This window comes from Pelophylax lessonae (assembly GCF_965119305.1).
Source record: "Pelophylax lessonae genome assembly, chromosome: 8".
NCBI classification, from domain to species: Eukaryota; Metazoa; Chordata; class Amphibia; order Anura; family Ranidae; genus Pelophylax; species Pelophylax lessonae.
The window spans coordinates 40,002,114-40,029,639 of record NC_138775.1 but is presented as its reverse complement, the minus strand read 5'-3'; the positions used below and the strand labels follow the sequence as shown (position 1 = coordinate 40,029,639).

At 46.0% G+C, this 27,526-nt stretch overlaps 1 protein-coding gene across 2 annotated transcripts in view; it reads right to left on the bottom strand.

The window, feature by feature from the left end:
• Positions 1–587: 587 nt before the first annotated feature.
• Positions 588–27,526, bottom strand: part of EIF4E3 (eukaryotic translation initiation factor 4E family member 3) — a 57,305-nt gene continuing 30,366 nt past the window's right edge. For both annotated transcript variants that reach the window (XM_082264739.1, XM_082264738.1), the window contains exons 2-7: positions 19,270–19,342; positions 14,217–14,311; positions 13,992–14,052; positions 11,293–11,359; positions 9,568–9,723; positions 588–1,489 (exon numbers count right to left, since the gene is read on the bottom strand). In XM_082264739.1, coding sequence (XP_082120865.1) covers positions 1,443–1,489; positions 9,568–9,723; positions 11,293–11,359; positions 13,992–14,052; positions 14,217–14,311; positions 19,270–19,342 — 499 coding nt within the window. In that variant the 3' untranslated portion in view covers positions 588–1,442. The remainder of the gene's footprint in view (positions 1,490–9,567; positions 9,724–11,292; positions 11,360–13,991; positions 14,053–14,216; positions 14,312–19,269; positions 19,343–27,526) is intronic.

Sequence of the window (27,526 nt, the reverse complement as noted above, 5' to 3'; positions counted from 1 at the left end):
AAATTGTGGGGTTCCATTTCTCCACTCAAATATAAGTTGCCAGACAGTATGGCTTCAACACATCCAAGTCAGACCAAGAAGACAACAAATGAAAGTCAGAATTAGAATTCCTTATTAATACCAAGGTCTGGCGATCTGGAAAATCATTGTCAGAAAGAGTCAAAGAAACTTCACATATTTTTCTCATGACAGGCTTCCTGAAAGTGGACATTTAACTTTAAGAACCTTTTCTTAAATCTGAAAACTGTTAGAATAGAACTTTATAGATTAAGGCCAAGCACTACCAAAGCCCCAGTCACTGCATCTCGAGCACCTGGAACCCATCCTGGGGGTCAGCAGTGTATAACTTCCTAACCAGAGAAGTGTTCGCTCTGGAAAATGCCACCAACATGTCCCACAAGGCAGCAAGTGAGGATTACCAAGGGAGTGTGCCACAGAATCAATGTTTTCAATGGCGCTGATGGCTTTCTGCAAGCATCCATGCTGCTGGGGGCTTCCTGCAGTGACAGGTCCTCAAATAAGCAGGCAAAATGGGCACATGGTAATGCCTTGGCTTTGTAAAATTCTAGCAGCTAGAAAGAATTTAAATAAACCAAGGAGTTAAAAAGGAAATGTTAAATAGCTACAGATTCCAGAGATCTTCTTCCAACAAGGACACCATCTTAAATTACATAGGCCAGGATACACAACAGATAAAAGCTCAACTACTGACTGAGACGTTAAATTGGGCACTTTAGTGCAATGCAGTCCAAGCAAGATGAGATCATTTCATTAAATTACAGTGCAGTGATCTATTGGGTTGAAGGGGAAAAAGTAGGGTGGGACCATCACAGGAATGTCAGAGACGGAAACTTCCAATTACTACAACATGTTTGTGCATACAGACCTCTGCATGATCAAAAATCCATGTCTAAAAGGAGTTCCATCTATTACTGCAAAGCATTATAGGAAAAAGAAAAGTGCTGGGTTATCACAGTACTTTGTAGAGAAAACTGGTTCATTCTTCTTGGAAACTTTATGTGCAGGAAGAGTTCCAAAATAACCCATTTTTTGTTTTTAAAAGGAAAAGACAGCTCTACAAACTTCACAGAAATAGCCCTGAGTTACTTAACGGATCGGAGTCCGTTTAAAGATTCATAGGGCAGCAAGATTTGTTTTATAGCAGCAAAGCCATCATACAGTTTCCAAAGCAAGTAAACAAAAGAGGGAAAAAAAAAAAAAAAGGCAAAAAATGAGAATATTGGACTTTGAGTACTATTGCCCACTCAAGCAGTTAAGCTTTTCTAAAAAAACGACCAGTGTAGTTCAGCATTAAAACCAGTTCATGGCCTTTCTTGCTGTATTCCAACCCTCTTTACTGTACGTTGGTGTACCAGCAACACTGATTTGTGGTTTCCCCATCTGGTAGTTAAATGAAGGGTTGCGATGTTGCCAGGTCACTGCTAGTGTCTTGAACGGCCACCTTCGAATGCATGGTGCTCTTCATGAGCTGCAAAAAAAAAAAAAAAAAAAAACAGGCTGGTTTGAATACAGGTATTTTTATAACACATCAGGCTTTAAATCTAACTATAAAAGTTTACATATACATTTATACATTTCAGAAAGAAAAAACCAACTTAATGTTAGGACTGTAAATACATTTAACCACTTGCCGACCGCTGCATGACTATTTACTGTGGCGGGGTCACATCGCTCGCCCAGGAGCCTGGGGGGGGGGGGCGAGCGCGCGCTCCCGCCCCAGCTCGTTCACAGGGATCCCCGCGCGTGTGACCGGCGTCTCCGATGTCCGCCGGCCACTCGTGATCTCCCGCAGGAGAGGGAGAAAGGTAGACGGCTGATGTAAACACAACCGTCTCATTCTCCCTGAAGTGCAGAGACTATACGATCCTGCTATGTAGGATCGTATGTCTGTGGTTACATCACAAGCCACACCCCCCCACAGTTAGAATCACGCCCCTAGGGATACATTTAACCCACTGATCACAAAGATAACCCCTTCCCTGCCAGTCTAATTTTTACAGTAACAGTGCATATTTATAGCACTGATTACTGTAGAAATGTCACTGGTACTCCCAAAAGTGTCAAAAATGTCAAGTCAGGGGTCCAATCTGTCCGCCGCAATGTCGCAGTCCCGCAAAAAAAAAAAAAAAAAAAAAAAAACACAGATCGCCGCCATTACTAGCTACAATAAAAAATGACATAACTCTTTCCCGTAGTTAGTAAACGCAATAACTTTTGCGTAAACCAATCAAAATACGCTTACTTTTTTTGCGTTTTTTTTTTACCAAAAATATGTAGCAGAAAACAAATTGGCCTAAAATGTTAAATATGGATTTTTACATTTTTTTTGAGAATTTCATATATAAAAAATTTGAAAAATGTTATTTTTCAAAATGGTCGCTCTTTGTTTACAGTGCAAAATATAAAAATCACACAGGTGATCAAATACCACCAAAAGAAAGCTCTGTTTGTGGGGAAAAAAAAGGACATCAATTTAATTTGGGTACAGCATGGCATGACCGCAAAATTGTCCGTTGAAGTCACGCAGTGCCGAATCGCAAAATAGGGCCTGGTCTTTGAGCGGTCAAATCCTCCGGGGCTTAAGTGGTTAAAATAGACTTCGTGGTACACAAATTATACAGGCAAAATACATATGTAAAGGGTTTTACCTAATAATTCTTAAATCAGAACTAAACTCAGAAATACTCATCCCAACAATGCAGCCACTGTCCTTAGCTTCCCAGTGCCGGGTTTGCAGACTTACTGGCTGGCCAGGGAATGACATTGTCCTTGACAGGAGAAAGTCATGCCAGCACAGCCAGAGTGCTGGGAATGTATCATGAGCTGCGCTGAACAGCTCAGTGTGCAGACAGAGCAGCTAAGCATTGTTGAAGAGATTTGCTCAAACTGGTGCACACAGAATTTGGTGCAGTTGTGCATAGTAGCCAATCAGCTTCTTACTTCAGCTTTTTCAGTTAAGATTTAACAAAACCTGGAAGCGGTTACTACCCACCAGTGGTGGCTGGTGCGTTGGGGGCACGCTGTGGTCACTCTGCATTGAAAGGGGGCACACTATACCTTGATTACTGAAGGCCCCCTTTCACACTTGTGAGCTCAAAATCATGCAATTTTTTTACAGCGTTTTTTGCCGCAAAGCAATGCATATTACATTTATGGGAACTTATCCAAAAGATCCTTTTACGGTGGTATCTTACGCAGCAGAGGATTGCTAAATTTTCCCCAACAGCTTCCTCGAAAGTCGGCGGGGCAGCGGATGGGAAGGGTCCCTGTTCCACACGTTGTGGTCTTGCCCCCGCCTGGTTGGCTTCTGGTTGGATATCTTTGATTTGGCCAGTAAAGCAACAGGCTTCAAGGTTACTATAGCTCCCCAGACATGGCCTTGTGCTCCCTGGGCATTGACAAAATTTTCCTTCCTGCTACGCACGGTATACATGCACATGTTCATGACTGACACTGGTGAGGCACTGGAAGGATCCCTCTCCTGAGACTGCAGGAGGTCGTGACACTGTGCACATGCACGCAACTTACGAATTGATGTTTGCTTCGGCTAATGACAGTCTAGGCAAGATGGCGGCTAGATGGGAACCTTGGAAATCCTGGTACAATAATCACTAAGGGTTGTGATGACGGGCCTTACTGTGGTTGATGTATTTTTTCCTATTGCCTTTTCTCTCTATCGACCCCTTATTTCCCTATCACCTTACTTTTTCTCATCTCGTTCCCCTCTTCCCCTCCTTCCATTCACAGCTTTTTCGCAGTAGCTCTCCTGCGATTGAACCTCCAGGGGCATGGCACATTTAGCTGAAGTTATTTATAAGCTGGCTGACTTGCTCTGGGGTCCTGCCTGGGGGGGATTCGTGCCGTAGGTTGTTCCCAGTTAAGGTGGCTCGGTCGGGCGTGGCAGCTTTGCTCCTTTTGACGACCCTGGGGTGGGTTGAAATTGAAATGTTGGTTACACTGCCGTTTAAGTTATTTGATGCACTGTTTCCACGTGCCCTGCAACTTGCGAATAACTACTTTTTATCATTACTGCGTTTTCATACTGCCACGTTTCTATTACCGTTTTGAATGTTTTAGCTAAAAAACAAACATTACTGAACGTATAAGTATGGGTTTGTTTTTTTAGATTTGTACTTGGTGGATGCAGTCGGTCCGATGCTGCATGCGTCCCAGGGTACCTCTACACTGAGAACCGAGCGATCGAACACCGATCGCTCAGTTCTCATAACTTTGCTCGGCCCCCTCCTTACTCACTGGAGTGGTGGGCTGTGTAGAGGGCAGAGCACCCGGCTCAGCCCCTGCGGCTCGCTGAGGCTGAGCTGGCTGTCTGTCCCGGGATCTGGCGGATCCCAACTCCGTAGTCATGATGACACAGAGCGTGCACCGATGTCTGACGTCAGAAGACAGCGGACTTGTCTGCTCTCTGCTGAAAATGAGTGAGTGCAAAACTAACTGCACTCCTGTGACATAGAAGTACAGGCAAACAAACTTTGGCTATACTTTAACCACTTTAGCCCTGGAAGGATTTGCCCCCTTTCTGACCAGGCTTTATTTTGCAATTCACACTGCGTTACTTTAATGGACAATTGCAAGGTCGTGCGACACTGTACCCAAATAAAATGGACGTCCTTTTTTTCCCCACAAATAGATATTTGATCACATGTGCGATTTTTTGTGCTATAAACCAAAAAAGCGACACTTGAGAAAAAAAAAAATGTATTTTTCACATTTTGCTATAAGAGACATTCTCCAAAAAAATTTGAACATTTTAGGCCATTTTGTTTTCTGCTACATATTTTTGGTAAAAAAACCACAATAGGCGTATTTTGATTGGTTTGCGCAAAAGTTATTGCGTCTACTAACTACTGGAAAGATTTGTCATTTTTATTGTTTTTTTTACTAGTAATGGCAGCGATCTTTTGCGGGACTGCGACATGGCAGCTGACAGATTGGACCCCTAACTGACATTTGACACTTTTGGGGGGACCAGTGACAATACTACAGTAATCAGTGCTAAAAATATGCACTGTTACTGTAATGACACTGGCAGGGAAGGTGTTAATACTGGGGGTGATCAAGAGGTTAAATGTATGCCTAATGCTTACTGACGTGTGGGGGGGGGGGGTTCTGTGACAGGCACAGGGTTCGCAGTTTCAGCATAGCTGAAACTGCTGATCTGTCCCTGCCTGTCAGTGAAAAGATCCGCCTGCTTTTACATAACCGCAATCACCGCCTCTTCTCCCGTGGCCCGCCTCCAGCTGTGTCTAAACAGCAGGAGCGCGGCTCTGGAATCACGTGCACTCCAGTCACTTAGTACTACCTGACTGGACGCAGGGGAGCCACACTGCCACAGTATTACTGTGAGCAGTCGGCAAGTGGTTAACATGCAACAGAGCTGCCTGCTTTTTTTCCCCTTTTTAGATTAGCCAAAGTAATTCCACATTTCTGTTCAGCTGGAATTCTGCAACACCACACAACCAATCAGGTGGCACCAGTCTGAGTGAGCCTCATGTACAATGACGTTAATAAGAGCCTCAAAAACGCCAGTCATTTTACCAACCTCTCTTAATACCTTCTAAACACAGTCTGCTTGAGTTTTGAGTCCATTGAAAAAATATCTGCGGCTTTAAGCGCTTAACCACTTCTCCCTGGGCGGACGTCCGTAACATTGCGGGGGTATACCGGGATGATGCCATCCCGGTACCGTGGTTTGGAGCCAACGGTTGGCTTTCCGTCGGTACCGACCGATGCGGCTCGGGAGCCGCTCGATCGTTACCCGGGGGGGGCGGGAGGGGACATCCCCCCCCCCCCCCCCTCCCGCCGCCTTCCGTGGCTTTTACCGGGGCTCCCGTCCCACCAGGAGCCCCGAGCACCCAGCGTCCGCCGGTTACTGTGCTGCAAAAGGCGCCAAATTTGAAAAACGACTGTATGCAAAAACGCAGTTTTCGGCGTTTTGCATACAAGGAAGTGTAGTGGAGGGGTCGAGGGTCTTTTAGACCCTCGATCCCTCCATAAAGTGCACCTGTCACTGCATATGGCTGTCACAAGGGATGTTAAAATTGCTTGTGACAGCAATAAAAGTGATCAGATTTTTTTTTTTTTAAACTGTTAAAGTTAAATAAATAAAATAAATGGAAAAGAAAAAAAAAAAAATTTAGCCGCCCCCGTCAGCTCGCGCACAAAAAAAACGTATACGGAAGTCGAGCCGCAAATTAAATCGCTGTTCAAACCACACATGTGAGGTATAGCCGCGATCGCCAGAGCGTGAGCAATAATTTAAAAAAAAAAGAGCTACACTCCAACTCTAAACTGGTAACCGTTAAATAAATTTAAAGCGCCTATTGAGATCTCTATTGACCGTAGTTTGTCGCCATTCCACGGGGGGGTGCAATTTTAAACCATAACATGTTGGGTATCTATTTACTCGGGGTGACATCTTTCACAATATACAAAAAAAAAAAATGGGCTAACTTTACTGTTTAGTATTTTTTAAATGCAGTGAAATGTGATTTTTCAAAATTTTTCCAAAAAAATGGCGTTTTAAAGACCGCTGTGCAAATACCGCGTGACAAAAAATATTGCAATGACCGCCATTTTATTCTCCAGAGTCTTTGCTAAGAAAATATAAATAATGTTTGGGGGTTCCAAGTAGTTTTCTAGGAAAAAATACTGCTTTTAACTTGTAAACAAAAAGTGTCCGAAATAGGCAGCGGGGACTCCGATGTTGTAAACCAAGCCAACCGTTCTCCCTGGAATGATAACAGAGCTCCTGTGATCCTTCTATATAGGAACACAGGTCTCTGATCATTTCACAAGCCACGCCCCCCCCACAGTTAGAAACATGCCCCTAGTTACACATTTAACCCCTTCCCTGCCAGTGTCATTACAGTAAGTGCATATTTTTAGCACCGATTACTGTGGTAATGTCACTGGTCCCCCCCAAAAGTGTCAAAAATGTAAGTCAGGGGTCTGATCTGTCCGCCGCAATGTCACAGTCCCACAAAAACAAATTCGCAGATCGCCGCCATTACTGGTAAAAAATGGAAGGTTTTTCTGGTCGGCGGTGGGCATCGTGATTGAATGCCGGTTCACACTTCCGCGTGTGCAGCGATCACATGTAATATCGGAGCGCACTGCTCCTTCATTACATGCGATCGGATGTGCAGTGCGAATTCAGCCATACACTTTGTATGGCTAAATTCGCACTGCACCCGCACAAAAGTCGCACATGAGGCATTATTTTAGCCACATCAGGATCGGATTGTACAGTGGTTCACACTTGTGCGATCCGATCCTGTGTGAACTGTCAGATCGCACTGCGATATGCGATCAAACTGGGGGTGTTAACATTTCATTGACACCCCCAGCGTATCCCATATGGCAGTGTGAACTGCCAAATGTGCGTTTGCGATGCGGGAACAGGCTGCGAATTCGCAGCCTTCCGCATCGCACAAGTGTGACCCGGCACTATTCGATCTACCCTGGGGATTTTTTTCTTTTTTAATAAAGCACTTGTCAAAAACTTGTGTTGAGTTTTTACTTTTTTCATTAAGGGGGGCTAGGATCAGGGCCCCCATGTTAAAGGGGGCTTCCAGATTCAGATTAGCCACCAGCCAGGGTTGTGGGGGGAAGAGGCCCTTATCCCCATCAAGACGTCCTCCCCCTCCATGTTGAGGGCCTGGTATGGCTTGCTCATACATCTCAAATTGCCTGGTAGGGGATCTACGCTTTTTTTTTTTTCTTTTTTCCAGCAATATTTTTTTACATTCAGCTGATGACTCATCCATTAAAGACACAGCGGGCAGCTTCCCAGCCCATTTCTTAATCAGCTATCCACTTGTTAAGAATGCCGAAGTCCCGTTCCTTAACGATGAAGCTACTAAAACATAACTTACACGTGCTAAATGACAGCAAGGACGCTAAAACCTTTGCATGAAGCCAAACGGTTGCACTCAGAATCTGGTGCAGCTGTACATTATAGCCAGCTTCTAACTTCACCTTGTTCATTTAGGATTTGGCAAAACCTGAAAGCGGATTTGTTTCTATGCAGAGCTGCAGCAGACTTTGCACCACGCGGTTTTAGTAAATAACCCACAACATGCTTTAGGTGATAAACGATTCTAATTTCTTGGGTTTTTTTTTTTGGAACACACCAATCACTGACAGTGCTAGAGGAAAAAGTGAACCCATAGACCAATTACTTCATTGAAAGCCAACCGGGTGCAGTTTACAAATCTAATCTAAAAAAAAATGAAATGAGTTTGGAGGTGTGGTTTAGAGCTACTGTGATGAGAATTTTAAGATGTCTTAACAGGATTTGATAAGTTAAGAGTAATTGATCTGCATAAGGCTGGATAGGGATACAAAGCAAATCTTAAAAGCGTTTTGACATTCAGTCGACATATTGTCTATAAATGGAGAGTTTAGTGCAGTGGCTACTCTCCTAGAAGTGGGTGCCCAGCCAGAATGGCTCCCAAGGCAAAATCCTAAATGAGGTAAAAATCACACATGAGTAACAGCTAAAGGCTTAAAGACATCATTGGAACTGGCAAATATCCCTCTTCATGAGTCTACCATTAATAAGCCGTGGAACAGGCAGGTGTCCATGGCAAAGACACCAGAGGAAAACGCTCTCCAGAAAAAAAAAAAATGCACGCCTGAAGTTTGCCAACGAGCACCTTGGCAAACTGCAACACTACTGGGAAAACATTGTGGACTGATGAAAGCTGAATTGTTCAGGAAGAATGTATGACAAGGGCACAGCTTAAAGTGAAAACATCTCATTGTTGGAAGTATGGTAGAGGGATTATCATAATTTGGGCTTCCTTCGCTGCCACAGTGCCTGGACCACTTGCCAGAGGGGAAAATGAATTCCCAAGTTTACTAAAATATCCTACAGGATAATGTGAGGATGGCTGTCTGCTAGCTAAAGATTAGTAGTTAGGTGATTCAGGACAGTGCACACAATCAGATGCAGCTGTGCATGGTAGCCAGCTTGTTCAATTAAGCTTTGACCAAAAAAATAAAAAGAAGCGGATTGTTTCTATGCAGAGTTGCACCAGATCTCGTTTTAGTAAACCATCCTGATCCTCATTCAAGTCACAACAGACACAATGAGATCACACTTGGCAAATTACTGCAGAAAACCCAATATTGAAAATTTCACACTTTTTTCCCCCCTTTCCTTTACAGTGACCACCACAACAACCATACCCAAATCCAGATGGGATTGCTGCACTCAAAAACAAAAGAAAACCTAAAAACATGTTACATACAAATCAGGACGCTTCTATGAAACATGTAGTTATGTCATTTTTCAATACATTTTGGAGTGCAGCAATCCCATCTGGATAGTTTTGTATATGGCCTTGGGATGGCTTGATTGCATTGCCCCTGCAACTTAACTGAAGTGTGAGTCACCATCCCAAATGTGTGTATACATTATATTTTTTGTGGAACATGGGTCAGTCACTGAAAACAGGACACCTGAACAGCAGGTTGTCAGCCAAATAAATTCGATCTTCCAACTTAGAAGACCACACTTACGCTTATAAAATACAGCTTTAAAAGGCGTGTTTGGCAGAAGCTCGTAGATCTTTTCTAGGACTGTGGCTTCACCAACTACGGAAGCATTTCCATTCCACACCTGGACGACATCTTCACGGTCACGTACACTCACACTGACACCAATCACCTCATCTTCTAAAAGGCAGAATCACAAAAACGAAAAAAAAAAGCAGATTACAAAAAGTGATTACACGGGGAGCAATTTACAGGTTATCGTTCACAAAGATACATGCATCAGAAGCCTCCAAAAATTAAAGTGCCATCATGACTCTTGAACTGTATACTACCAAATCGTGAACCAGCTCAACTTTTCAGTGAATGCTATTCGTGCCACGCTCCCTCTTCTCAGAAGAATGTGCCTCTCCTGTAAGAGCTCTGGGAATGAAGCGATTGTTATTTGAAGTGCCTGGAGCTCAGCTGTAAAATGTAAGTTAAACTAAATAAGTTCTCAAGATGGCATGCATCTCGTTGGACTTAACTCACAGTATGCCAGCACAATTTACAGACTGACTAAATTCATGGAGTTCTGCAGGAGAGGCAAGTATACTTTACAGATAAAGCAGTTATTCCGTTTAGCAATGCATGCCCAGATACAGATGTTGCTCTATACTTACTGAAATAAGTCATCTGCAAAGAACAAGCAGGTAGTGCTGTCACTTCTGTACTGACATTGGGAATAGGTGGCTTTGGCTTAAGGTGTTACTAAACCCAAAACCCCGCATTCACTATATCTATTCTCCCACAGAACACGAAAATGCAAATTTTAGTTAATATAAACTGTTAGGGTCCATGTACACTGCAACTTGTAAACGGCCGTTTAGGAGCATTTGGGCGTTTTTTTCAGAAGCCCCTGAACCCACCTCAATGTTATCTTATCTGTCCATGTACACAGGGTCGTTTACAGTCATTTACAGGCAGTGGAGTTCAGTGACGTTTTTTGTAAAGCAATTATTTGCGTTCGAACGTGTGTTTCCCAGCGTTTCAAACGCAAAAACGCGGTCGAACGCGACCGAAACGCGACGACCCACGTTTAGAATGGAAGGCGCACCACAAGTCGGATCAGGATGATCTGACTTGTGGTGCAACTTTCACTGTGAGAATCTTGAGGGGGAACTCCACGCCAAAATGGGAATAAAAACTGCGTGTGGGTCCCCCCCAGGTTCCAAACCAGGCCCTCCCAAAATCCATACCAAACCCTTATCCGAGCATGCAGCCTGGTAGGGCATGAAGGGGGATGGGATGAGCGAGCGGTCCCACCCCCCCTGGACCATACCAGGCCACATGCCCTCAACATGAGGGGGGTGTTGGTGATTTGGGGCAGGGGGAGCTCTGCACCCCCAACCCCAAAGCACCTTGCCCCCATGTTGATGAGGACAAGGGCCTCATCCCCACAACCCTGGCCGGTGGTTGTGGGGGTCTGCGGGCAGGGGGGCTTCTCGGTATCTGGAAGCCCCCTTTAACAAGGGTGGCCCCCCCAGATCCCGGAGAGAGTGGGGACAGTGGAAGGGGAGGTTAAGAGAAGACGAGATCAAACAGCCTTTTTGCACAATGCATAGGATTAATCCCCCCCCCCAGGTTTTACAGTGAATATAACAAGCATTCTTTAATATGAAGAGACTGATCTTACTGTTGTGGGTTTAGTAACAGTAGTGTCAAAACATGGTCATAATTTAAGATACATAGCAAGAATCGAGTCTTATTTACCTGCTGAACAGCGATCTGTAAACTGCTCTCCAATGGTAGCTAGCAACAGTTCTTTCCAAACCACTGCCTGCAAAACAAATGAGTAGAAGTAAAACCAGGAAGACCTATATGCAAATAGAGGAAAAACATTACAGAGGATGCATAGTGCTAACAGCTGACATTCCATATGAGCTCATTGCTGCATGGTCTCCAAGGAAAAATTATAAACTTATACAGCAACTTTATCTAATGGTCCTTCAGTGGCTTCCACAGTCTCTGCAATGATTTAAAGGCTGAAGTTGATAAACTCCTTTAACATGGACTGCATTACGGGAAAAAGAAAAAAATCAAATTCTATATGCAGAAATTACCCTAAAGTAGAAGTTCACCCAAAACCCAACTATAAACCTACTTGCAGCAACATTATAACAATCTAGCCCTGTAAAGAAGAAATCGCTATACGTTCCCAGGTTCTGCAGCCACTCTGGTCACACACTGAGTTGTCAGCGGCGGCTTCAGTGTGTAGGTGTGTGCAGGAGAGGCAGCCAGCAGCGGAAGCCCCATAATAACTATGGGTGACGTCACTTCCCAGCTGTTCGTTCTCTCCTGCACACAGCATTGCTGGAGACCTGATTGGTTTCAGAATAAAATGTATAGTGATTTCTTATTTACAGGACAAGATAGATTCTTTTAGATTGTGGCTGTAAGTTTAGGGTTAGTTGGTTTTGGGTCAACTTCAACAAATCTTGTCGTGAATGAAGTTGAGACTGCCTTCAACCTTTTTGAAAAATCTAGTTTCCCAGCTGTAATGTTTACACTGATTTGCATTACACATCTCTGAAAAAAATGTACTAGAACTTCCCATTACCAACATCTTGCTTCCCTCAGTAACAGCCACTCCATATGAATCCTCATCGGTGCTGGCTGTACCTGTGCCGAGCGCCCTCAGCCTTGGGGACTTAGTATAGATCTACAACTATGAGGGCTTATTCTGCAGGTGTGATCAGTGCTGCAGAAGATTCTGGCCGCTCAGTTTGTAAACATTGGAGCACGCAGCTTTTCTACTTTTAAACGGTTTTCGATCTCTTCTGCGCATGAGAGCGCCCTCCTGCAATTTCTTGCAGAAAACTCCCCCTGCCCTTTTATTGACCTTAGTGGGGCTTTGCCTAGTTTGATACAGCTATATCTGCCTTATATGCTTTCTGGTTTCTGACAGTCTGTAGACTTTATTTCTCCGGGTCAAAATCGCATTTTGACACTTGTCATGTTCCTGTTCAAGCTCCTATATGCTGGCCCATTTTATCTTTTGTACCATTCTTACAGCCCCTTGGAAGGGTCCTCGTTTTGGAATATTTTTATTTCTTATTTTTTGTACAATCCACTTAATTGGTCTGTTATCGGTGCCATTTTTTTTCTTTTATACTTGCCCCAGATTGTCAGGGAATGTGTGGTGTTTAGTTATTTTGCATGTTAAAACTTGCATTTTCAAAAACTAGATTGAACTTGCAGCTCTCAAAGAGGAAGTAAACCCTCCTCTGCAAGTTGTACCTATAGGTAAGCCTATGATAAGGCTTACCTATAGGTACTGTAAATATCTCCTAAACATGTACCATTTAGGAGATATTTACCTTAAAGCGGAGTTCCAGCCATTTACTCACCTGTCCAACGGTCCAGCGATGCGGCCGCCCGAAGCCTCGATCCTCTCCCTCGGCGCCGGCATCACTGCTGTGGGCACCCGGCTGTGACAGTTTGCGGCTTCACAGCCGGGTACCCACTGCGCATGCGCGAGTCGCAATGCGCGCCGTGATTGGCCGGCAATCTTCTGGGACCTCTGACGTGTCCCAGAAGATTGCAGGGAGGGAGGGGGAGAGGAGAACTTCCGTTCAGGGCGCCGCGGCGCTCCGAGCGGAAGCGGGTACCTGTCAAAACTAGGTACCCGCTCCCCCCCCCCAAAAAATGACATGCCAAATGTGGCATGTCGGGGGGTCAGGTCTCCCTAAAGCAGAAGTTCCACTGGTGGAACTCCGCTTTAAATGCAGCCAGTGACATCACTGGCACATGCGCGCTGAAGGAACGGCCGCTGGTGCCGTTCCTTCAGAGCCCCGTGCCGTGACCATCAGCGCATGCGCGGGAGTGACAATCGCGGGTCCAGCCAATCAGATGGCCGGATGCCGCGAACCCGGAAGAAGGGTGACAGAACAGGTCACCCATGGAAGAGGTGAGCGGTCTGCGCTTCGTTCTAAGGTAAGTATATCATAATGAGCTAGTATGCGATGCACACTAGCTCATGTGTTTGCCTTACAGGTGTACTTTAAAAAAAAAAAAAAAATTCTGAGGTTTACAACCTTTAAGATTTCCCTTCACTGGCTGCCCAGTGATAATAGTCACCTTTACGAAGAAACTACCTAGCAGAGAAAAAATAAAAACTGAGCTTTTAACCAAGACTATAAAATGGTTTTGGCGTCAGATTTCTAGCTAAAACAAGAAAGACATCCAGGTAAAGATAAAAATAAGTTATCAGTGGCAGCCTTTATGCATCTCATTCTGGGATTCCTTTAATATTTCTTAGGTGTTGCATGTCTGTAGCAGGAGTTTCTTATTCAATGACAAAACATGTTAAAATTGGACCCCTTTGAACTACAAGCTCTGTAGATCATTTTACTCACAGTAACGTGGCTTTACTGGAAATCAAACTATTTTGATAAACAGATCATACATACTGAGCTTTCTTTAGGGATTTTCATTTTCCATACCCCTCCCTTAGCGTTGCTTTCTTCCTCCCTGAAAAAAAGGTGAAATTGAGATGGGACACCAGGCAGCAAACAAAGCAGGGAACCAAAGTTAATTTGCCAACTACAATGACATCACTTTGTAAAATAAATTCTTTAAACTCCAGACCTGTCCTGTGCAGACAAAGACAAAGTGACAAAACAGTAAACACTTACCATAGTGGTTTCCTTTCTCCCCTCATTAAGTGGTAGCTACATCTTAGAGGTAGGTTTGTCACAGGAGGGATGTTGTTGTACACACCCCAGAAACTCTGCAACAGAACAAAGATAACTCATGATCTTAATACCAAAAAAAAAAAAAAAAAAAAAAAACCAAACCATCTTAAAAAACACCAAAAACTGACATGAGAATGAAGTTACCAGATTATGCTACTTTTGTAGACTTGCGTACAGGGCCTGGAGAAGGGCTGGGCAGGAGGGGCGGTTGCCCAGGGCCCAATGGTTTATTGCAGGGGTGTGGGGGCGCCCTGACCCTAACCCTAAGAGAAGGGGGGGCGCAGTTTGGCATCCTTGCGCTTGGCGCTGGATGACCATGTCCCGACACTGCTTGTGTAGCACAATAAGGATGTGTGTTACATTTGCAGGCTTGCTTAAGAGACTTAACAGCTTCAATACCAGGCACTCCCCCCCCCCCTTCCTGCCCAGGCCAATTTTCAGCTTTTAACGCTGTTGCATTTTGAATGACAATTGTGCGTCATGCAACACTGTACCTAAACCAAATTTATGTCCTTTTTTTCCCACAAATAGAGCTCTTTTGATGGTATTTGATCACCGCAAGGTTTCTGCTTTGCTAAACAAAGACCTAAAAAGTGAAAAAAAGTTTACGTCATAAAATTTAGAAAATAATACATTTTTTTCCTGCAATGATGAGCACTGATGAGGCACTGACAGATGGCAATGATGGGCACTAGTGAGCGGCACTGATAGATGGCAATGATGGACAGCACTGACAGGATCCCAGAGCACTGATTGGCATCCCCAAGGGTCTGCACTGGTAATTAACACTTTGATTACCAGCACAGACCTCCCCCCCCTCCGTCAGGCGAGCCGCCGATCGTCTCTCCTCTACTCGCGACTGTCAGGCGCGAACTGAAGAAAGCCGATCAACGGCACTTATTTACTATGTGACCAGCTGTGATTGGACACAGCTGATCACATGGTAAAGAGCCTATGTCATAGGCTCTTTACTGGGATCAGAGATGCGGTGTGTCAGAGTGACACCGCACCACCGATCGCCGCTCTGCGCGCCCCCTGGGGGTGTGCAGAGAAGCCTATCCTGCTGGACGTCATAGGACGCCGAGTCAGGAAGACAGCAACCGGGACAGCACTTGATCGCTGACAGGCTCAGGTAGGCGTTTTATTGAAAATACTTTGTAAGCCCTGACTTCCTAGGATATCCAGAAAACGTAATTTCACATCATGCCATGCTTTACTGCATCAGACTAGGGAGTGCATTACCTCTAGATCACACCTCCCTCAATATCTAACTTTCTTCTTAATTATCACCCAGTGTTCAAATCTTTCCTTATGCAAGCACATGGGGAGGGAGGATGGAGAGTGGAGACACCCAGCTGTGATTTTTTTTCTTGTGATTATAAAGCTCAGGTAAAGTGAGGGGGGAAGGTGTACACACTGATTACTGCAAAACCATCCAACTCAAAAAACAAAAAAATAAAATGGATGCATAAGTGTGCACACCCTCAAACCAAGGGGTGTAGCTGTGTTCAGAAGAAATCCTATTCAAACGCCTGTTAAATAGGAGTTAGTACACACCTGCCTCGGCGCTCCGAGCGGAAGTGGGAGCGGGTACCTGTCAAAACTAGGTACCCGCTTCCCCCCCCCCCCCCCAAAAAAATCCAAATGTGGCATGTCAGGGGGTTAGCACTACCTAAAGCGGAAGTTCCACTTATGGGTGGAACTCCACTTTAAGCTGTTGATGTCCATCCTTGAGCCAAAGAGTCACTGAAGAGTGACAAATTTTAGCAAACTGAAATGCTAGAAAAGATTCATCAAAAGGTCGTTGAGAAAGCAAAGGCTATGCTGCAACCAGAGAATGCTGGCAACTCATTCACGACTGACTGCTGGTCAGGACAAAATCACTGAGTCTTATATGCCACTTCATTGACAGCGGATGGACAAGAAGGCATTTAGTGTTGAATACAAAAGTGATGCAAGGATCCCACACTGGGGAGTACATTGGAGAAATGTTTCTAGGCATGCTAGAAGAATGGGGAATCACCAAAGACCGAGTGATGTTTGAGATTCGAGACAAGCGGAGAGAACATGGTTAAAGGTATGACACTTAAAGTGTCAGACCTCAGTTGCATGGAACACACCCTCCAACTTGTGATAGATGGTCTGTCAAACCAGAAACTTTGCTTGACATTAGCATGATGAAGAAGTGCGCAGGCCATTTCCACCATTCTATCCTTGCCCAGCAGCCACTGAGGTGCATTCAGTTTTTGGGCCTACCCAAAAACAACTTGATACAGGCCGTTCCAACATGATGGAACTCAACGCTACACATGCTGCAAAGGTTGCTGGAACAGAAGCGAGCTCTCACCATATATTCTGGTGAATATGGACTTATGGAATATGGAGGACATTGTTGTTCCACTGCTGATCAGTGGGACATAGTAGCCATCATTGAGACCCTCCTAGCGATTGAGGAAGTGACACTAGAGTTTAGTCATTACAACTTATCTGTGTCCTCTGTCATTCCAAGTGTGAGTGCTGAAGATGCTTCAACAGAATGAAGGACCCAACACACGTGGCATTAAAGCATGTAGGCAGGCCATGAGGGACAGCCTCGCCAAACATTGAGAAGCATAAGGAGAATAAAAATGTTGTGCTTGCATGTCTTTTGGATCCTCAATAAAAACCATCCTCTCTTCTGATGATTTATTGGCCAAGGCAAAACAATGGCTGACCGAAGATATTCAACAGAAGGTGCAGGATGTTCCACTTCCTGACAAAAAGAAAAGTCAAGTAGAGAAGGTTTCCGATGTGGAAGAGTAGGATGTAGGAGAAATCTCCAAAAAGACAACGGACAGAAGAGAGAATTCATTGTGGTCAAATAGATGCCAGTACCGCGATTCCCCGTCAGTAACAAAGCTAGCGCTGGGGCTAACACTTTTGTGAAGACCCGTGGAGCAGAGGCAAGACCAAAGGTAACACTTCAAACTGATGCTGCTTCTCTCCCACAACAATAGGGAGGAAGCACTGGTGACCGGCAAATATTGGAATGTGAAAAAGGTAAGCATCCTTGATGTCCAAGAAAAGGCAAGAAAATCCCTTTGACAGGGATGCCACCACCGTGCGAACGCACTCCATTCTGAACTTAGTTTAGCGCCTTGATGTCCAGGATTGGACGAACGTTGCCTTACTGGGAACTGTAAACAGGTTTGAATAAAAACCCTGAAAATGTTCTGAAGTCGGATCACCCACCCCTTGAAGCAACAGGTCTTGTACTGCCCCAAAACAGACCCTGTAAGCGGTCTGGGGACAGGCGCAGATTGGGAGGAAAAAACCTTGCCGGGGGACAAGAGGGAAATTTGATCTTTTAGCTAGACCAAATTACTTTGTGGATTCACTTGTCTTGTACCAGGGAAGTTCACAGGTCCTGGAACCAGCGAAGATGTCCCCCCCACCCCCAATACGGGTGAGGGCACACCTTCATGCTGAAGGAGCCTTGTCTGCAGGTCTGGAGAAGCCCGCTCTCGGCTTGCCAGACTAGGTTTATTTGGATCTTCCAGAAAGGCTATGAGCCCTTGTCAGTTGACCCTGAGGGCCCACGTTTACGAGGTTCCTTGCCCTTAGTAGCCTGCAGAAGAAAGGTCCTCTTCCCCCTGTGAGACCTTTAATGTCATCCAGGGTAGCTCCAAACCGGCAATCTCCTTGAAAGGGAAGATAGTCGAGGCCTTTTTTTGAAGCCTGGTGCACAGACCAGCATTTGATTTAAAAGACATGCCAAAGGACCACTGCCAAAACAGAGACGAACCACTAGGGGAGCTGCATCCCAAAAAAAAAGCGGCATCACAGAAACTGCAGCCCCTGGAGCAGCTGGTCCACCAGCTCAGAAAAGGCAGTAAGGAGCTGCTCTCCCTCCAGGCCACGGCGTAAAAGCTTAGCCCACTCGGTTAGAATTTGCGACACCAGGGCACAATGGTGAATACCGGCCTCACTGCCGAACCAGCCAGAGTGCACATATCGTGGGCCACTGCCTCAGCCTGATCCTTAAAGGCTGGGGACTCTTCAACTGGAATCATGGTTGCCTTGTTCAATCTGGACCAGAGGGTCCACCACCGGTGGAACAGTCCACTTCTTAACATGGTACTCCTTATAGGCAATGCCTAGAAAATCACTTAGGGACCCCACGGGGATGCTTTGGTCGGCCCCACTCTTTAGTGATAATTCTGTCAAAATAGGCGAGGGAAAGGAAACACCTTTGCCACTCTGGATGGCTTGTGGAGTGCCAAAGGGAACTTGCGCCTCCGTCACAGCTGCATCCTCCCATCTTCCAGGTCTCACGCACAGATACAATCAGTACTTCCACCAGCGCGGCTTTTCGTGCACGGTTGCAGATGGAGGAATCATTCTAGCCATCAAAGGATCCCGGGCGCCTGGTTGCAGACCCAGCAGGGTGACCCAGATCTGCAGCAGCTGAATCAGATTAAAGGATCTGAGGAGACCGAGGCAGGGGGCCTTTTGCTATCCCGTCACCCAAAAGCCACCTCCATCTGGTACACAAGGGGCTCCAGGACCGCCATTAATGCATCGACTGATGGTTGGGACCCAGGGGGCCCCGCAGCCTCAGAGGGGATCGGGTGGGGAGATGTGCTTTAAAAACTCCATGAGTCACCAGGGGGACCCCACAAAAATTTTAACACTGCAAAAGGGAAAACCCCCACCGCGCTGGCAGCACCACGCGATCCTCAGCAGGGAGGGCAAGAACCCCACCAGACACCAGCACCTGCCTATTAAAACAAAGGTCCAATTGGACTATAAATCTGGCCAAAAGATAATTGTTCATGTGAAAGGAAAGTTACAAACTTGGACAGAAGTGTACCAGAAAAGTAGTATTTTTGAAAAACAAAATTTCAGGAAAAGTCAGACACCCAAAAACACCAAAAGATGAATGCAATATAAAAAAAAAAAAAAACACCACAGTGGCGAGACAGTGGTACAAGATTTTCCTATTAATACCCACCTGCACCGTTTGCACAGTGTATATCTTCTTCAGGTTTGATTCACATTCTGCAGCAGTTGTCCCAGGAAGAGACCTAAAGAAAATGAGAGAGATGTTAGCATAGAACACAAAAAAAAAATCATTGCCCAAGGGACTTTAATGAGTAACACAAAGAAAAGAGAAAATACTGTATTGTATACAACATATGAAAAATCCATTTGTCTAAACCAATTGTGCAACGCATTTAAAAACAGTCATTTACAATTGCCAACCATAATGAATGCAAGAGTAAACAATGAGATCAGACATTTTCCATCTAGTAATCTGTGTTGAAAAAAAACTCTCCGCATTTTGTGAGGTCACAGCTCGCTTCCTCAGGAGAAGCACAGAAGGGGATCTAAAAATGACAAATTAGAAGCAAGAAGAAAAGAAAAAACCCTGAATCCGGACTTTCATTACAAATACTTGCGAAAGCTCTTCACCCTTGCATAGTAAACCATCTCCATTCTAGGATTCCCAAAAACTTTCCACTGGTTCCAACTGGGAATCCCTGAGACTGAATCCAACGGATCCCCCCCCCTTCTAAAACTCCAGGAGGGAAATGATTGACCTTTGGTTGGCTCTGTCCAGCATGACCCAATGTTTAGGATTCTCCATGGTTTTAAGAGCTTTCACAAGTATTTATAAGTCCGGATTCAGAGTTCCCCCCGCCCCTTTTCTTTTGGCTTCCAATTTGTCATTTTAAGATCCTCTTCTGTGCTTCTCCCAAGGAAGCGAGCCAAGATCACACGAAACAAATTTTCAGCACAGAGGACTACTTCTTGATGTAAAAGGTCTCATTGTTCTGGTGTTGGCTACTCTTGAGTTCTATATGTTTTGCAAAAGTAAATGACCATGTTTTGAAATGTATTTTACACCGTTGGTTTAGACAAATCAAACTTTGTATATTTTATATACTTTTCCCTTTTCTTTGTGTTGGGGTGTTACTCATTAAAGTCCCTTGGGCAATGATTCTTTGTGTTTGTAGAATATGGGACTAGAAAAGGATGGGATGGCTACAAGAACAGCGCAAACAGACTTTTAGAAGACCAGCAAATTGGAACTTGTGTTTTTATTGATGTCTGCATTCCTGTCCTAGTAAATACCCCACCCATGGGGTGTTCAGACAGGAAATGAGAGACTCTCCAAATGAAAAAACGATACAATTACAAAATATGTCAAATTTAAGCAGCTCATATACCGTCTTTCAGTCAATGGGTTTAAACAAATAGAACTTGATTGCCCCAACCACACTTTCAAGGGAATCCTCCCGCTGAGCTTTTATATTCTGACAGTGCGACAACTGCCCTGCTATCAGGGATCAGCTCAGGCAGCTATAGCTTGTGGCACTGATCAAGCAGGGAAAAACAGGGCGGTAGTACAGAAGAGGATCAGTAAATAGACTTCTGTACAATCACATTGGCCATGCATGGATTGAAATTCAACAGTCCCTGCTGAAGTGGCTGAATTGTGTTCCAAGTATTGCTTTTTTTGAATGGTCAGAAGCAAACTGCAAAAAAAAAAAAAAAAAAAAAACCCAACAAAAAACGGACCCCTTGAAGCTTTTTGCCAAAAATTTCCCCTTTTCATGTAGAACATTACAGAAGACTTACTGACCAAGGTGATCCCCTGCAGCGATGTGCTGTCAGCAACACTTCCACCTCCCCGATTTAAACTGTTTGACTGGCCAGACCCGGTTCACAACAGCCAAATATGTGCACACCAGAGTTACTTTGTCTCCGCACAGAACCGCGCCTTGACTGAACATTGGGCTGCACACACCTGGCTCAGTATATACAAGCCAATGAGAAGGCTGACAGGCAGAGGAAGTATCTATGTCACTTTAGTCCCTTTTACACGGAGCAGAGTCCGCTCTGATCAGCAGGGAATCTGCTTACATATCCCCTGCTGATCAGAGCCAAGAGGGACAGGCACCACACCTGTGCCCACCCGGTCTGTGCACCACACCTGTGCCCACCCTGTCTGTGCACCACACCTGTGCCCACCCTGTCTGTGCACCACACCTGTGCCCACCCTGTCTGTGCACCACACCTGTGCCCACCCTGTCTGTGCACCACACCTGTGCCCACCCTGTCTGTGCACCACACCTGTGCCCACCCTGTCTGTGCACCACACCTGTGCCCACCCTGTCTGTGCACCACACCTGTGCCCACCCTGTCTGTGCACCACACCTGTGCCCACCCTGTCTGTGCACCACACCTGTGCCCACCCTGTCTGTGCACCACACCTGTGCCCACCCTGTCTGTGCACCACACCTGTGCCCACCCTGTCTGTGCACCACACCTGTGCCCACCCTGTCTGTGCACCACACCTGTGCCCACCCTGTCTGTGCACCACACCTGTGCCCACCCTGTCTGTGCACCACACCTGTGCCCACCCTGTCTGTGCACCACACCTGTGCCCACCCTGTCTGTGCACCACACCTGTGCCCACCCTGTCTGTGCACCACACCTGTGCCCACCCTGTCTGTGCACCACACCTGTGCCCACCCTGTCTGTGCACCACACCTGTGCCCACCCTGTCTGTGCACCACACCTGTGCCCACCCTGTCTGTGCACCACACCTGTGCCCACCCTGTCTGTGCACCACACCTGTGCCCACCCTGTCTGTGCACCACACCTGTGCCCACCCTGTCTGTGCACCACACCTGTGCCCACCCTGTCTGTGCACCACACCTGTGCCCACCCTGTCTGTGCACCACACCTGTGCCCACCCTGTCTGTGCACCACACCTGTGCCCACCCTGTCTGTGCACCACACCTGTGCCCACCCTGTCTGTGCACCACACCTGTGCCCACCCTGTCTGTGCACCACACCTGTGCCCACCCTGTCTGTGCACCACACCTGTGCCCACCCTGTCTGTGCACCACACCTGTGCCCACCCTGTCTGTGCACCACACCTGTGCCCACCCTGTCTGTGCACCACACCTGTGCCCACCCTGTCTGTGCACCACACCTGTGCCCACCCTGTCTGTGCACCACACCTGTGCCCACCCTGTCTGTGCACCACACCTGTGCCCACCCTGTCTGTGCACCACACCTGTGCCCACCCTGTCTGTGCACCACACCTGTGCCCACCCTGTCTATGCACCACACCTGTGCCCACCCTGTCTATGCACCACACCTGTGCCCACCCTGTCTATGCACCACACCTGTGCCCACCCTGTCTATGCACCACACCTGTGCCCACCCTGTCTATGCACCACACCTGTGCCCACCCTGTCTATGCACCACACCTGTGCCCACCCTGTCTATGCACCACACCTGTGCCCACCCTGTCTATGCACCACACCTGTGCCCACCCTGTCTATGCACCACACCTGTGCCCACCCTGTCTATGCACCACACCTGTGCCCACCCTGTCTATGCACCACACCTGTGCCCACCCTGTCTATGCACCACACCTGTGCCCACCCTGTCTATGCACCACACCTGTGCCCACCCTGTCTATGCACCACACCTGTGCCCACCCTGTCTATGCACCACACCTGTGCCCACCCTGTCTATGCACCACACCTGTGCCCACCCTGTCTATGCACCACACCTGTGCCCACCCTGTCTATGCACCACACCTGTGCCCACCCTGTCTATGCACCACACCTGTGCCCACCCTGTCTATGCACCACACCTGTGCCCACCCTGTCTATGCACCACACCTGTGCCCACCCTGTCTATGCACCACACCTGTGCCCACCCTGTCTATGCACCACACCTGTGCCCACCCTGTCTATGCACCACACCTGTGCCCACCCTGTCTATGCACCACACCTGTGCCCACCCTGTCTATGCACCACACCTGTGCCCACCCTGTCTATGCACCACACCTGTGCCCACCCTGTCTATGCACCACATCTGTGCCCACCCAGTCTATGCAAAGTGGACATGGGCAGACCTGGCTGCACTCTAAGGGTGGCTGGGTGTAAACAGACTGCTGTCAGTTCACATCAGGCTACCTCCAATTCGGTTTGCCAAAATAAAAATGATGCAGTCCTTTTGCTGTTACTGGACCCAGAGATAGGTGGGGTGAAACGATAACAAGTTAACCTTCTGATCAGGCCTGCCTGAAAGACCGCCAGATGAACCTGATCAAAATGCATATGTGAAAGGAACCTTAAAAAGTCTCTAGTCATTAAAAAACTCAATACTCTTTGAAAGACATTACTTCTGCTTTAAAACCAATTCCCACATGTATACAATGATTACGTTTCAAAGAACTAATCTGATAACAGACGTGTCATCCCAGATCCTACAGCTGTCTGAATCATACATTCAAAATGAGCAAACCTAAATTACATAGGCATTTAGAAACTAATTTAGCACTGTAATTGAAGGCAGGCGGGCAATTTAAGCACTCCACCCAAAACTAAAAATACCCTTGGATGAAGTCCAGAGGGTTTGGGTGCTAATATAGGTAAATATCAGTGGAGAAAATATTCAGCGCAGATAAAATAGAAATGCAAGCTGAACACTACAAAGACAAAAAACACCTCGGTAACATGTAAAACAAAAGGTGCAGAGCAAATAACCAATGTATGACCAGCTTTCTCTGCAGCACATATACTTCTCAATAGGAAAGGCTGCATCTAAAGAAAAAAGCAGGTAAAACTCAGCCCAGCCTGTGAACGCTCATCTACATTACTCCATTTAGGTCAATGGAGATTTGCTGCTCTTCGCTTGGCTTGTGTCAAATGTCAGCACAACAAGTCTACGTGTGCCCTAAACCGGTCTGGTAGCCTCACACAGGAGTACAGGCTTATGCCAAATAGGACAGGGAGACCTGTTCAGTCTGACTCTGAGTATAAAGTATCCAAACCTGTTCAACTGATGACTCCTCCAGTGCATTTGTCCAGGTGAAGTCTGCTGCCTCCATAGACAAAAGCTCATCTACAGACTGTTTAAAAATTATTTTCAAAAAGCTAGTTGCTGTGGTGATGCCCCCATTTCAATACACCGACACATGATACAACAAGCATACAGAGCAAAAGGCCAGAGAAGTCCAAAGCAGGGGTTGGCAACCCTTCTCCCCCTATCCACCTGGCTGCTGCGGGGGATTCTCAGGCAGAAGAAAGCAGAATGAGATGGTAAAAACGTTTACGTGAACAGTACTGATCACTGTTAAATCCTAACTGAATAGTGAACTGTGCTTACAATGTTTGTTTATTAAAGGATAAGTCCATCCCAAAACTATCCCTGCATCTATAGACCTGCACGATCCAACACTTCCCTATATAGCCCTGTAAAGAAATCAGTATACATGATTTTTTTTTAAGCAGATCTGACCCTATCTCCAGCGGCAGAAGCTCTGCAGGACAGAGCCGACAAAGGCTGTGAAATGAATGGGAAAGGACGTCACCCATAGACTTACTATGGGGCTTCCGTTATCGGTTGGGTCCTCTGCGACCACCTCCACAGCAAAGCTATGGCTGACAGCTCAGGTATGTCTACAGATTTCTTCTTTCCAGAGCTAGATAGTGGAGGTCTATAGATGCAGGGATTTTAGTGTTATGGTGGACTTCTTTAAGAGGGAGCTCTGTACAAAGCCATTTCTGTTCTATTTGTGCAGCTAATGCATTTTCTGTCTCAAAAGGGACATTAGGGGTCTGTTTAGTCTACTGATATTTCAAAGACACTCTCCCCTCAAAAAAAAAAACACACACCATAGTTTACTATTCTACAGCCACCCCCATCCAGCAGCACCCTGTGTGCAAGAGAAAGCCAACAGCTGGGAAAATGACTGGAAAGGATTTCACCCATAGACTTACTATGGGGATTCCGGTGTTCACTACCAATCCTACAAATTTGAAGCCACCACTAGCATGTCAGCCTGGGACCAAACCAGAGTATCTGTTATGGACTATTGGGTGATCCATCCCTAAAGAATGTACAGGTCCCTCAAAAAATTAGCATATTGTGACACCCTCAAGCAAGAGGGTAAGACACAGAAATACATTTCTGAACGAATAGGCTGTTCCCAGAGTGCTGTATCAAGGCACCTCAGTGGGAAGTCTATGGGAAGGAAAAAGTGTGGCAGAAAATGCTGCACAACGAAAGAGGTGACCGGACCCTGAGGAAGACTGGGGAGAGGGAAATGCCAAAATGCCTGAAGTCCAGTGTCAAGTACCCATAGTCAGTGATGGTCTGGGGTGCCATATCAGCTGCTGGTGTTGGTCCACTGTTTTATCAAGGGCAGGGTTAATGCAGCTAGCTATCAGGAGATTTGGGAGCACTTCATGCTTCCATCTGCTGAAAAGCTTTATGGAGATGAAGATTCCATTTTTCAGCACGACCTGGCACCTGCTCACAGTGCCAAAACCACTGGTAAATGATTTACTGACCATGGTATTACTGTGCTCAATTGGCCTGCCAACTCTCCTGACCTGAACCCCATAGAGAATCTGTGGGATGTTGTGAAGAGAAAGTTGAGAGACGCAAGACCCAACACTCTGGATGAGCTCAAGGCCGCTATCGAAGCATCCTGGGCCTCCATAACACCTCAGCAGTGCCACAGGCTGATTGCCTCCATGCCACGCCGCATTGAAGCAGTCATTTCTGCAAAAGGATTCCCGACCAAGTATTGAGTGCATAATTGAACATAATTATTTGAAGGTTGACTTTTTTTGTATTAAAAACACTTTTATTGGTTGGATGAAATATGCTAATTTTTTGAGATAGGAATTTTTGGGTTTTCATGAGCTGTATGCCAAAATCATCAATATTAAAATAAAAGGCTTGCACTACTTCAGTTGTGTGTAATGAATCTAAAATATATGAAAGTCTAATGTTTATCAGTACATTACAGAAAATAATTAACTTTATCACAATATGCTAATTTTTTGAGATGGACCTGTATATAACACCAGCTATACTTGGAATAAAAACAAATATTCTACCACAGGTTGCAGGAAAGAAATTAGCATGATTCCCCCAGCAACAGACCATGTTTACCAGGGAATCCCTCCTGCTGAGCAATTGTCTTCTCTTGGAAGGGGAAGCCACCCCCGCTGGGAGAAGAGTGATCACTAGCGGCTATAGCAGCCACTTGCAATAACTGCAAGTGAATCCAGCAGGCTGGTTGTACCAAAGCTGATCCATCAATCTAGTACAGTCAGCCTGCCTACTAATTGTTCAGATCTCTGCCGGTTCCTGCTGCATCAGCCGAGATTCAAACTGGGTATAGCTGGTCCAAGCAAACAATGTCTCCAGTGCAATTTGCACCCAGGGCACGTTAGCTGCTAGACCACAAAGCTAACCACTTAAAAGTAAACCTGACCCGGCAAAAAAACTAAAGATAACACCAGAATTCTGTTACCTTGCAACACCAAGCACCTGGATGAGGGTCTCAAGAGCACACAGATGCATGTCAAAATCTTCTGAACTGGACTTGCACATGTGCTATGCACGCTCATTTAATCCTATGGAAGAGTTCAGCCTCCACCAGATTTCCTTGAGCCCCATTGGGATTAAAGGCCCAGGTTTCAACTTGAAGCCAAGTCTTGCCCCTTTCCACTCATCAAACGTCAGACCCTCAATGGGTAGTAGAGGCTACGGCATGTCACAACTACGGTAAATGAAAGGGAGCAGGGTTTAAGTGACATTAAACTATTGTCTCCAAAATAATCTATACATAACAAACCCACTACTTTCTGGTCATGTGATCTGTTTTAAATAGATACTGTGATTTTATGCCTCCTTGTAATGTTCTCAGGCAACACCCAAACACCCCCCATGTGCTTGGAACGAGTAGCGTGCTTTTGTTGTGGTCATGTACACTGCTCTATTCACACTACATAGTCCATCTCAGCAAAAAAGGGTGGCTACATACAGTGGGACCATGAAGAACAAAAATAGCCACCCTCTAAGGCCTACCATGGACAGAATTATTTTCTTTCCTGCATTCATGGGTTGGGGGGGGGGGTAGTAGAGAAACACCCCAGAAACATTTCCTGCTTGTGTGATTGGCTCACCGATTTACCCAGAAGTCTTCACTAAGATAAAAGTCAGATTTCAGGCATCCCCTAGAACACAAATGTCACTTTTGTGAGATACTCAATAGGAACACATTTAACAACCCATTCACACTGCCGCGACAGGATTTTGTGGGGCGACCTCGGCGCGACTTGCACGGACTTCATATAATTGAAGTCAATGCAAGTCGCCTCCAGGTCGCCCCAAAGTAGTACAGGACCCTTTTTCTAAGTCGGAGTGACTTGTGTCGCTCC